A 13,691-nucleotide genomic window follows, 5' to 3' on the forward strand; every position below is an offset into this window, starting at 1 on the left:
ATAAGGTTCGAAATCAAACCATGCAAAAGTCAAGATTTTTTAGATAATCATTTTTTTAAAGTTTTTGGGACAGTTTAAATCTACTAATAATTCTTATTTTACGGGATAAACAGTGATGGTAAGAATAGAGGCAGAATTGTCTTTAAGGGCTTTTTTTTTTTTTTTTTTCATTTCTACATAGCTTTCAGTAAATGATCCACATTGCTTCTATTTACACTTGGGGGTGGGGAGGGAACGGAATTAAAGGCATTACAATAAAACCTACTCTTAGAGAAAAGCCCATCATGTCTTTTGAGGCTGTATGAGATCGCTGTTACCCCTAGGGATTTCAGGGCAATTGGCTTAACTACCAAATCTGCCCAAGTTCATACAAAGGCATTCATTGAAAGACTGTAAAAATGTTCCTGCTGTGGTAATAGAGGATTTAAAATTATGAATATATTTGGCTTTCATCATCTCAACAAGAGTGAAAGAATCAGAGTTGCAGATATATTGCGCCCATTTCCTTTGCACCTAGAAAAAGGCAGAACACAATCCTTTCCGTCTCACTGATTATTTTAAAAAACGAACTCCACCAACAACACTTCCTGCCATACATATAAGTATTACAATTATGCCACAAATTCACCAGTGCTGTCAACGGGTCCATGGGACTACATGTACTCACTTTGGGGTCGATCTTCTTGAAGGCAGGATCGTCTTCCTCCACCTCAAAGTAAATTTCCGTCGTGGTAATGGAGAGTGTTCCTTTGGCCACCACCACAGGGGCTATGAGCTGAGCCGGCGTGCTGAGGACCACGGGGCCTGCAAGACAAGCACAGAGCGTCAGGAGCTACAGGGCCGCCGCAGCCTTCGCTGTCCCTACCCCAAGGAAGGGCACTACTACTACTACTACCACCCAGAGGTTTGGTTAATAGGCGTTTACCAGAATGTAGCTTTATCTCATTTTCCAAATATAAATTTCAAGAAACCCTGCCTAGGTTTTTACATCTTACTCTAGTATCATTTTCAGGATAAATGATAATTTCATAAAAAACCAAAAAGCTGCCCCATCCGCGGTGCAAATCTCCTCTCGGAAAAAGAGAAGGGCGGGCTAAGGTGCCAGTATTAACCACCTTGGAGGCGCAAAGGGACATTGCGCTCAGATTTTCCAATGAAAGCGCACTTTCCTCAGGACTCTATTACCCTAAAGACACGGGATTATGCACAATGGTGCCAGGGTCGAGAAAGTCGAGCTTCTCAAGGGACACTGGGGCTATGGGGTCGGGAACAAGGGGCTAAAAAGGAAAGCCACTGTATTTGGGTCTTGCATCCTTTAAGCAAGGCCAAATTAATATCAATTGTACAGAACCTCGAGATAACATGCACTTATTATCAAGCCACTTCTCATTTACAATTGGTGAAAAAAGCGATAATAGCGATCACCTTCCTGGGGAGTCTGTTAAGGCAGAAAACGGAGAAAAAACTTTAACAAGAATCTTCCCAGAAAATCGTCAGTGGCCACTTGTGAGGTCTGAACTTTTCAAGGGCTGGAGCTGGACTTGGGGAGAAAGGAAAGTGTGCCTGGGCAACAAGCTGAGGTTTGGCGTGGGATTCATGGGACCAGATCTAAGTTCAAGAAGCAGGAAATTCATGTATGGGGTGGAAAGGAATAGTAATGTAACGGAGTTAGAGAAGTTATCTTTGGGAATACTGGAGTTAAACACTGGACGGGCGCAGAATCACACACAAATACAACAACAACAACACACACACAAATACAACAACAATACACACACACACACACACACACACACACACACACACACACACACACACACACACACGGAAACGGGAAGTAAGAGAATCCTCTTTCAGATGACAGGTAGTTCTCCTCCTAGCGTTCTAAGAACTCGGCCTGCTCCCTTCCGACCGAAGCGTCGACTTCGGCAGGGAAAGTGACCGGCAATACCGATAGTATAGCAAAGCCAGGTACTAGTCGCCTCAGCGCTTCCCAGCCCCTAGCTCTCCCAGAGCAGGCGGGGGAGTGGAGGACGCCGCACCCAGGAGGAGGGCTAGGCAGACAGGGAGGGGAGGGGGCGCGAGTCGGGCCTCGGGCCGTGCTCCCAGGCCTCGGGCGGCCGCCCGGCACAGGCAGTTTCTGGGAGGAGGGAGCCTGCCCATGCACTGCCTGCCTTTATTCATTCCCCACCTTTACACAATAAGCACACAGACCAAATTAGCCCCGTATCATGGTATCTAACTGTCACGTTGTTTATGTTTTACTTTGGTTTAACACCCAATTTGCGATTCTGCTGCACAGCATAGCGTCAATTCCTTTGCCGAATTAAAACAAAAGACGAGAGTAATTTATTTCGTGTATAAAGGAGTATTTGAAACAGTTTCAGTGACAGCTTTCAGCCTCTGATTGTGACAGTTTGGATACTATTGACGCAAACTCTATTTTCTTTCATTTTATTGTTTTCTATTCCTTAATAAGCCAGCATAGCCTCTTGACCTCAGTCAGCTGATGTGGATCACATGCGCCCGTTTGTCGGGCTCATTTTCCCTTTTACCCTCCATCTTCTTTCCGTTATTTCCACTGTGGGAGTCAGGCAGAATCGAGATCCACCTTGGCCCAGCAACGCTTTTTTTTTTTTTTTCTCCAAAGGGCAAGGCGATCGATCCGTAGCGCCACTTTAAAGGCTCATCAATCTTAATCTAGGTTGCTCAAGTAATTATGCCTGATTCTCTTGTACGATTACAAGTGGATTTGGGTTTCTATTCCCCAGGCCCTTCTTCTTTGTGTTTATTGAAGGATTCATACAGACAGCAGTTCCCTGATTTGCTGATCCATTTGCCCCTTTAAACAGACCATCCAAACCCCTCCTTTAACTCTTCAGCACCCAGGTTACTTCACTCAGGCCACAGAATTTTCTTAGTATGCACTTTGCAAATGGAATCCCTGCAAAGAATGAAATAAGGACTGGGATTTGAGGAAAGATGGGGGGAAAAGGTTATATAATTTTTTAAGGTTAACAATGAGTCCCACTAAACCTTTCTAGTCCTTGCTAATTTTCAGAAGACTATAGCTGGCTGACGATTTCTGGTTTTATGCAGAGAAATGTCACTTGCTCATAATGGGAAGTTTTTTTAAAAAAAGAAAAAAGTTCCTTCTAGGAAGAATAATTGTATCCTCTGACTAAATTCAAAGAACAAATGTTTACTTTAGATTGAGAAAAATCAGTAAATTTGTTATTTAAAAAATAAAGTCAACATTAAAACAATTAAAATGGTGAAATGACAAAAAAGAAAAGGAAAACCTACAAAAATCATGTTAAATCATACTTTTTTGATTGTCTCATTACCAAAGTCTCCAAAGTTTAGTGTACAATTTTTCTAATTCCTAATAAGAATACATTTTCTTGCTGGGTACTTGGCATACCAGAGATAAGAAAGAGGTTCCTTTATATTGAAACTCCCACTTAGTTCCTGGGGGTTAAGTCATTTTCTGATGGAAGTGATGACTTTGAAAGTCCTCTGAGTGAGTCCCTCTTTAAGCAAACTAGAAAATAAAACATTCAGTTTCAATAGTGTGCCATTTTTACACTTGTCCTTTGGAAATCTCCAATTACAACTTTCAGGACCATAGCATGTTTAAAGAACATTGAGTCTTTTTGTTACAACCTTCAGGAAGCAAAGCAAAACGATTGAGGGACTATGGAGTTAATCCACTACTGCTATATAGAGAAGATTATGTTTTAATCCCCTTTAGGGAAGTCTCTGGGTTTTAGGGATCTGATATTAAACTGTTTACATAAGACATAATAATAATAATAGCAATAACTTCAGCACTTCCATTGGGCATCCAGCTATCTCTATAACAGACACAACTGGAACAGTTGTATTTTTTTAATTGAGTATCTGGAAATTCTGGAACCCCATCCAAACATATATGCTAAATTAAAAACAAAAGAGCATCATCTCCCAACACCAGGCAGAAGATATTCTGGTTGACTATTCCAGAAAGATAAGGTGAATGGTTACAAATGTAACTCTTTACCGTGGTTTGGGGGTTGAAACTAAATATATTCATTGCTATAAGTACTGTTGTAATAAAAAGGGTGAATGGTGGCTACTCAGTCTTCCCTTCCACAAAAAGTATATAGATATAGTAATAGAAATAGATAATACTAAACCTTTTCCCATTGAACTCTGGACCAAAGATTATAATCCCCCATAGTATGTTAATAAAAAGACATTGTTTTCTCCCCTGGTATTCAAAAGAGAGGTATAAAAAGCATTGCCCTACACTATTTAATTTTAATTAATTAGTCAATTAATTAAAAAACCCTTACCTTCTTCTCAGGGCTAGGCAACTGGGGTTAAGTGACTTGCCTAGGTTCACACAGCTAGAAAATGTCTGAGGCCAGATTTTAACCTAGGCCCTCCTATCTGTAGGCCTGGCTGTCTATCCACTGAGCCATCAGCTATACCCCCACTCTAATAATATTTTATTACAGGTGAACAAAAGGTATTATACTGGATGCTATACTAACTACTAATTAACAAATATTTTGAACACGGATCACCATTGAAAAATTTAAAAAATGCCCCCCCATCAAAAAAAAGAACAGCAATTCCATTTAGACTCCAAAGTTCTGGAATCCTTTGAGATACTGATTTAAATTTTGGATATAGTTTGGTAAATACATGTGTTTTGTATCAGTTACAGGAAGGGTTAGTCAAATATATTGAAAAGGAGGGCAGCTGGGTGGCTCAGTGGATTGAGAGCCAGGCCCAGAGACAGGAGGTCATGGGTTCAAATATGACCTCAGATACTTCCTAGCTGTGTGACACTGGGCAAGTCACTTGACCCCTATTGCCAAGCCCTTACCACTCTTCTGCCTTGGTATTGATTCCAAGATGGAAGGTAAGGGTGTAAATATATAAATAAACAGATATAGATATAGAGAGATAGAAGAGTTTTTAAAATTCTGTTTGGAAGGATATTTTTAAAATTGGGATTTTAGTATGTTTTTCTACCTAATAGTTTGATATTTGCAAGTTCACAATTAAATCAATAAGAACAATGTGAAGTGGAAGTTTTAAAGACTATTACTAAAGCAAAAAAGGATGAAATTCAAAGTGAATTAGCAAAGGTCCTCTGCTCAATTTTTATCTCAATTACTTAATTTCAGAAAACGTAAGCACTAAGAAAGTTTTTTTTTTAATAAAAAAAAATAAATTCTTGTTGATTTGGAAAATAGTTGGTAAACAGGAAAGTATTTTGGGGGGATATATTTATTTCATTTATATTCTAGGCTTCCCAAAATGATTTTGTCTAAGAATCCATTGCCCCCCAAAATATCCTATTCATATACATAGGTGATTTCTTGGGCAGAACCTCTCTCTGAGTTTTGGACTATTTGAAACCTGAGATTTACAACTTTAAATTTATGATTGTATAATCTAATACTCCTCCATTTTTATTAGCCAGTATCAACTGGAGTATTATCTAGTCAACTGATACTGAAAACAGTAGTTAGAAGTAGATTCTACCATCTTATCTTCCAAACCAAATCAAGTGCTTTAAAAGCTACCTTAGGGGGCAGCTGGGTAGCTCAGTGGATTGAGAGCCAGGCCTAGAGAAGGGAGGTCCTAGGTTCAAATCTGGTCTCAGACACTTCCTAGCTGTGTGACCTTGGGCAAGTCACTTAACCCCCATTGCCTAGCCCTGTAAAAAATAAAATTAACATAGAAGTACATATATAAAAGATATTAGGGTTTTTAAAAAAAATTGTATAAAAAAAAAAGGTACCTTATCTTTTCAGGATTCAGAATAGAAGGAATAAGAAGTAGAGGGCAACACAATACTCCTCTTTCTTTTGAGCAATCATTATAACTTGATGTTCATTCTATCACACCAAAAAATTAAAATAATGTTACCTATTTAAGATAAAAATTATATTCTTTATTGGTCATTTACCTTAATGCTCATCTTAAAAAATAGAAGCCATAGCATATACAATGGAACGAGCTAAAATAACCTGGTAAGCTCCAGTTCAAACCCCTTTTTTGTCTCTTTTAATTTATTTCTAGGATAGGTAATCTAGTATGTGGAGAAAAAAAAATCTAGTTTACACCCTACCCCAAAAGCAGGAGATGGGAGTGATTTCTAAAAATCTCTCTGATCATATATTTAGTAAGTAGCTGGATCTTACTAGCATATGTACTAGAATCAGAATTACTTAAGCATTTGTTAAGTACCTAACTAATATTTTCAGGGGAACTGTGCTAAGTAAGCTAGAGGTATATAAAACTAAAAGTGAAATAGTCTCTGTCCTTCAGTGTTTACATGTTAATGGAAATGACATCATCTAGAAAAATAGCTATATACAGGATATGCAAAAGATATGACAAATTAATACAAGATAATTTTGAGAAGAAGGGCACTAGAAGCTGAAAGGTTCAGAAAAGGCTTCATAGTAGAAGATGACACTTGGGTTTAGTCTTGAGCAGGATTTCCAAGAGGTATAGGTGAAGAAGGAGTTTATTCCAGGCATTCTGAACAGCCAATGAAAAGACAAGGAGGAGGAAGATGGAGCAAAACATCATATGCTTGTATAGTCACAGAAGAGAATAAACTATATGAAGACTAAAAAGGTGGAATGCTCTAGGGCAGTGATGGGCAAACTTTTTAAGAGGGGGCCAAAGGAAAGGAAAAATGCTCATCTGTCAGTCTGTTTCTAAGGCAACTCTTTCTAAGTTTCATTGTATTGTATTCTTCTCATTGTATTCCTCAGATTAGGAATGTCTCTTGGTGGGATAGAACATTTCAGGAGGCCACATCTGGCTGGAAGGTCGTAGTTTGCCCATCACTGCTCTAAATGACAGAAAGAGGAATTTATATTTGATGTTAGAGCAGAGTTTAACCTTTGTTTTTGGCATGCCATGAAACATTTTTTGGCAATCTAGTGAAATCTATGGAGTTTTAGAATCAAAAATTTAAATTTATAAAATAAAATACATAGCATTATAAGGGAAACCAACTTTACTGAAATACGGTCATCAAATTATTATTATTTTGGACTCAGGTTAAGAACCTTTTCCCTAGAGGTAACAGGAAGGCACTGTTTATTCTGGGAATAGATAAGGGATGTGACATGGTCTGGCAAAAGATTTAGGAAAATCACTTTAGCCCATGGATTAGAGTGGGGGAAAATTTTGAAGTAGAAATAACAAGTAGTATAGAGAAAAAAAAGCTATTATATAATAGTTTACAGAAGTACTGAGGAAGGCCTGATTATAGTGGTGTCCATCAGTAGAGAGGAGTCATGTGTGTGCAATTTTGTGGAATAAGAAAAGATAAAATTTGGAATCTGATAGGATATATGGGGTAAGTGAAAGTGAGGATTCAGGAGTTTAAAACCTGGATGATTAGGAGGTGATGCAATAAAAAGCAATAAAAGCAACAACTCTCTTATAGCATTAAGAGAGCATTTAACAAAACATAAAAGTTAAGTGTATTATTTTCTCAAGTTAAACTACCAAAGAGTATTATCAAATGAGATAGTATGTTTAAAGCCCTTAGCAAAGTGCCTGGCATATAGTAAGTGCTTAATAAGTGCTTCCCTTCCCCACTGGTTAATTATTATATATGAATATGCTAAATATATTAATAACACATTATACATATTATCTTATTTCTATAGTATGTGTTTAAAGGACCATTTAAAATAGTTGATTTTGGAAGACTGCCCTAAAGTGGCCCTGAGAATGAGGCTTATTCCAGAATGACCAAGAGAAGATAAGAAGTCCTATGGACCAGATGAAAAGGGACAAGTGGGACTTGATGAAATGTGCTGACTGCAACAAGCCTAGAAGTCACCAGGCTCCAAGGACAGGAGATGTTATTTAATATTGAAGATCATTATTGTATTAATTCTTTTTGTTTGTTTGTTCCAAGGTATTTATGTTAACTGAATTTTCTTGTTTACTTTGGTGATATGTAAATCTCCCTTCATTTCCACACCCCCTCTGGTCAGGTTGAGTGAATGAATCACTTAACCTCAAACTGGGTAAACTCCACACTCTCACTTAGTTCTACTTAATAGGGTAAGGGGGAAATTTCTTTCACCCTTTGAAATGCTATTTGGCTATACTCCTAATTTGGCTAAATCTTTCACCTCAGTTTAACATTTCTTATATATTCTCTCTCAGTAGATTCCCAATTTCAGTGTCTCTGCCTAGATCAAATTTTCCCTGGGTAACTGGCAGACTCACCAGGTGCTCTTTGAGCCCTAGGTCAAAAGAGGATAAAGGTAAAGTGATTCTATTTTGGGACTATAAGTTTCACTTTTCAATACTAAAATATCCTTCAAATGTTTTCTATAAAACAACCATTCTTGAGATAACTGCATCTAATCCAATTCCTAATCTAATCATAGCTTGGCTGGTACATTCCAGTTCCCCTCTTTTACTATGTAAAAATCATATAAAAGTCCTGATCAGGAGCCTTAGAACTGACCTGTTTTTGCAACTGTATGCCTTGCTAAAAATTCCTTATCTGAATGTTAAAAACAAACAAACAAGTTGATTGCATCCTTTAAATTTATTTCTGGAAATAGTTTGTTTATATTTATAAGACTATATTTGAAAAAGTGTTAAAATTGGACTTGATGGAAGACTAAAAGACCTCCCAACCAAATCCAATTCTGAAAAACAATTATAATTTGCATGTAATGGTTTAGTTTGACAATCTATGTGTTCTTTAAATGGATAAAAAAAACAACTTATCTTCTTTTTTATTTTCTAGTGATAGGACATGAAAAAGTACAAGTTTATATATATTCTTTTTTCAAAAAAGAAGATGAAGCTGTAAAAGAGGATAGAGAGTAGTGTCACTTTCTTGACTATGTAAGTAAAATCCTGATCATAAGTTTACTATTTGAGACACATGTTAAAGCCAAATTTTTTTTTGCATGGAGACAAAAATAGTTTAATCAGTTGGTAGTTATCAAAATTCCTAACCATTTTTACTGAAAACCAGATTTGGCAATATCAAGAAAGTAGACTTAATCAGACTTTTCTTTTTACATAGGCACCAGCTTGATTGCTAGGTAGCTAGGAATTGATTGGCAGTCTATGAGGGCAGTTCTTTGTACAATGACTATAGTTATGCAAATATTGTACAATGCTTGCCTTTTATGCTACAGTGCTTAGCTGAAGTACTTCTAGGCTCTTTCCTTGGCTTGATATGTAACTCTGGAGGCCATAGAAGTGAAAACAATCATATGTTTTCAGTGTGTAATTTATTTTTCTCTAAAAATGTATTTGTTGCTACTGAACAGATTAAATGCCAAATTATAATAATAATGATTGAAATCTTCCAAAAATGTTTTGAGTTACTTTCTCCAGATATAGCCAGTATTTCAGATCACCAAGGAATGCTGTGGTCAGTAACAATGATTTAATGCAAACTAATTACTTTTTCTTCCCTCTAAATTAAATTAATCTAAATTAACAGAATCACAGAACGGACCTCAGAGGCCATCAAGTACAAATCTTGAACTTTACTTTTGAGAAAATCGATCCAAGGGAATTTTAAGATTTTCTCAGGATGGCATAGGTACTAATCATTAGTGACAGACTTTGATCCCTCCCGCTAGGTCCTCTAATGTCAGAACAATGTTTTAACATACTTTATATAGTTTTTATAAAGCACTTTAAATGACTTATTTAATTACCTTTAAAACAATGATTTAAGATAATGCAAGAATTATTATCCTTATTTTACATATTAGAAAACTCAGAGATGGTGACAGAGCCAGAAATGGAAGCCAGTTCTTTTGATTGAAGTGCTCTTTCTACTAATACCAACTTCAAACCAAAAGGCTTAGGAAGCAGGAGTAAAAACTATTATTTCTCAATGTTGTTAGCAGATCATGGAACTAATATACACACAGGTCTAATTATAAACTAACTTGATTAAGTAATAGTCCATATCTAGAGAGATGTTTTTATTGGGTGCATTTTAGGGACTGAAGTCAGCAAATACTACATATCAGTGTTTCATTGTTTTGTTGATTGTCTAGACTTGAGAAGGTGATAGAGAAACAATTGATAGGGATCATGCTTAAAAGTGTGTCCTATACTTTCAGAGAGCTAATTAAACATTTACCAACACAATGCTGAAAGTCTGTTGGAAATGCAGTTGAGAGTCATATCAACAATTCTGTACTACCCTCAAATTTCTAGGGTGATATTACTTTACTTCTATTGAAAGCATTTTAGAATATGTCAGTTTCACAATAAAGAAGTGTGCAAAGGAAGATAAAAAGCTCCAAATATAAGATGTTTTATAAGACTAAGTATTGTTTTGAAACTTGTGATATCATACATAAGTGATATAGAAAAATTTGGTTTCCATTTAAAAAAACTAATAAAGTTGTGTAATGGTATCATTACCTATGGTAAGGAGGTGAGCTATTTTTTAACACAATTTAAAATTATGTACTTAGTGTCAAAACAAAGGTGAATAGTTTAGAGTACTTTAAAGTCATGAATATTTCATATTTTGTAAAACTGGATTGAGTAAGTTGTTTTTTTTTTTTTAACAGAACCTGATAGTTTTTCAGAGTTTGCATAGTCTTCCATTGTAAAATGAAGAGGAGGGGGGCAGAATCAGTTGAGATTCATGGCAAAACTTTTACTATTTTGTCTAGTCCTACATAAGGTTTTAAAAACCTAAAGTTGGAAATTTAAATATAGCATTTGTTAGAAGAAGGGATGGGTGAATATGGCTTTTCAACTTTAGAACTTTGTGGGTTCTAAGTTTCAAACTGAACTTGAATCCTTTGGGAATAGTATTTATGACTGGCAAAACAACTTCCTGATTCAAAGAGAAAAAAAGGGCTTATAAAAACGCTCATAAGGCTTGTTGGACATCAAATAGCTCTTACAAAACAACATTTTGATGAGTTAAGTGTGAGTGAGTAAGGAACATATGGATTAAATTTCCCGTGAATACACATGGGTTTAAAAATTAAGGGAAAAGAAGTAGGCAAAAATGCATGGGGGGGTTTTAGTGAACCCAAAATATTTAAAAGACACTCTACTCTGATCCACAATCTTGGGCTCTTGCAATTCTTGTTAGAAATCAGTAACTGAACATATATAAAAGAATATGGTCAAATTTCTTTATAATGGTGGTATTGGAAAATACTAACACTTCTAAAGGCTAATATTAAACTTTTATGGCATAAAAGTAGATATGTTTCAGGAGAAATAATTTGACTGAAAATATAGTTGAATCTATATGCTTATTAGATGTTAATTAACATTTACTTTAGGTACTGTTTAGATAGCAATCTATTTGTTTCTTTTATTATTTAAGTCGTTTCTGAAAAATCCAGCCTTTACAGTTATATTTTTGCACACAAATTCATGTTCAAGAATCTTAAACTATTTTCATTTTGTCTGACTTCTGAGTTCAGTTTTACAAGAGAAAAGTGAAGTAGGGAAGTAATGATCTAATATTCAATCTATAAAAATGTTTACCTTGGTAATACACATATTCTTTAACTCTAGAGTTAAAGCTCTCTAGGTGCCCAAATTATCTGGATATCTGTTTTAATTCTTCATTCTATCTGACTAGGAGAAACCTAACATATTCACTGCAATTAATACTTGGTTATTCGAGTTACTAAATGTAACACTATCACATATAAGCTAAAGTGCCATAACCTTTGCAACATGAACCAGTCATATGCAAAATATGACACTCAAATATTCCTTGAAAGAATGAATGAACTTTCTATCAGAGTCCCTTGATAAGATGATAGAAAGGGACTCTGATAGGAAGATTGTAAAAGTTTTGATACCTACTCTTTCCCTTGATCTAATGGGAACAATGAAATTGCAGAAAATGTGAATACAACCTTTGAATAAGAAAAAAAGTCACAAAGTTCAATTAATTTTCTAAGAATGGTAAATAGACCTTCAGTTGAAAGGATAGTAGCCATCATTTGGGATTACCTCACATTAATCCTATCTTGTTTCTTTTAATCTACATTTGTTATATTATCTATTTTTCTCTTTTTGTCCTATCTTCAGGGAACACATTTTTTCTGAGTGATAAACTCAATCCCATGAAAACTTGTCTTTTTTGTCCCCTCAATTTTAATCAAATTCCTTTAAAAATCTTCCTATGTGAGCCATTTCCCAATTGATAAACGGGCAAAAAGTATGTACAGACATTTTTCAGGTGAAGAAATCAATGTCATAGACAAGTATTTGAAAAAATGCTTCAAATCACTATTGATTAGAGAAATGCAAACCAAAACAATTCTGAGATATCACTTTACACCTACTAGACTGGCTAAAATGACAAAAGGGCAAAATTACAAATGTTTGAAAGGATGTGGAAAAATGGGGACACTAATGCACTATTGTTGGAGTTGTGAACTGACCCAAACATTTTGGAAAGCAATTTGGGATTATACCAAAATAAATAAAATAAAATAAAATTTTGCATACCCTTAGACCCAGCAATACCATTGCAGGGTTTGTTTCCAAAGGAGATTAGGGAAAAAAGGAAAAGAACCTATATCTTCCACAATATTTATAGCAGCTCTCTTTGTGGTGGCAAAGAATTGGAAACTGAGGGGATGCTTATCAATTGGGGAATGACTAAACAAATTATGGTATATGACTGTGATGGAATACTATTGCACCATAAGAAACAATAAACAAACTGATTTTTTAAAAATCTGGAAAAAACTATATTATATAATGAATGGTGAAATGAATAGAATCAGGAGAACATTCTATACAGCCACAGAATGAATACTAAAGGAATAAACTGAGAATGTTACCTCCAGAAAGTGAACACAAAGATAAAACATAAAAGATTTAATTTATATGAACATGGTTTCCATGACGATATCCTATGTGATGTGAAAAGGATGGGGAAAGGATAGGACACCAGTGGACAGGATTTTTATGTAGATATGAAGAAAAGTAAGTTGAACATGTAGGAGACTTGTTATTGAATTTGTGTAATATCTTATATATATACATATATATGCTTTTGTTTGGATTTAAAAACATTTGGAATGATAAGAAATTGTTTTTTAAAAATTTTTTATAACATTTTAACACAATGAACCCCAAAGTTATCTTTAGCTTTGAAGCAGATAATGAATATAAATTCATGTTATTTTTTCAGAGCAATTTTTAGACATGTGGTATATAAGTTATACATTACTTACAGCAATTATAGCTTATAGATTTTTTTTTTGGCTACTTCTACTAGATAGGTGGTCCTCCCTCCTTTCCTTTCCTTCCTTCCTTCCTTCCTTCCTTCCTTCCTTCCTTCCTTCCTTCCTTCCTTCCTTCCTTCCTTCCTTCCTTCCTTCCTTCCTTCCTCCCTCCCTTCCTTCCTTCCTTCCACCCTCCTTCCCTTGCAAATAATTTTTTTAACCCTTACCTTTTGTGTTAGAATCAATATTGTATATTGGTTCTAAGGCAGAAGAGTGGTAAGGACACAGCGTTAGTGAATGTTTTTGAGTTCACATGCCCAAACTTCAACTTCAAGCTGCCTATGAACCCCCTACAATACCCCAGAGAATAGAGGGAAGAAGTGCTCACTTGGGGCCACTAGACAGAGGGGCAGGGCATGCAAAAATGGCCTTAGGCATTGGGAAGAG

At 35.7% G+C, this 13,691-nt stretch overlaps 1 protein-coding gene across 1 annotated transcript in view; it reads right to left on the minus strand.

Moving 5' to 3' along the window:
- NBEA (neurobeachin) overlaps window positions 1–13,691 on the minus strand; it is an 800,789-nt gene that overhangs the window by 226,778 nt on the left and 560,320 nt on the right. The window contains exon 41 of the mRNA XM_044668958.1: window positions 668–804. Within this exon, the coding sequence (XP_044524893.1) occupies window positions 668–804 (137 nt within the window). The remainder of the gene's footprint in view (window positions 1–667; window positions 805–13,691) is intronic.

Source organism: Gracilinanus agilis, chromosome 3 (genome assembly GCF_016433145.1).
Source record: "Gracilinanus agilis isolate LMUSP501 chromosome 3, AgileGrace, whole genome shotgun sequence".
NCBI classification, from domain to species: domain Eukaryota; kingdom Metazoa; phylum Chordata; class Mammalia; order Didelphimorphia; family Didelphidae; genus Gracilinanus; species Gracilinanus agilis.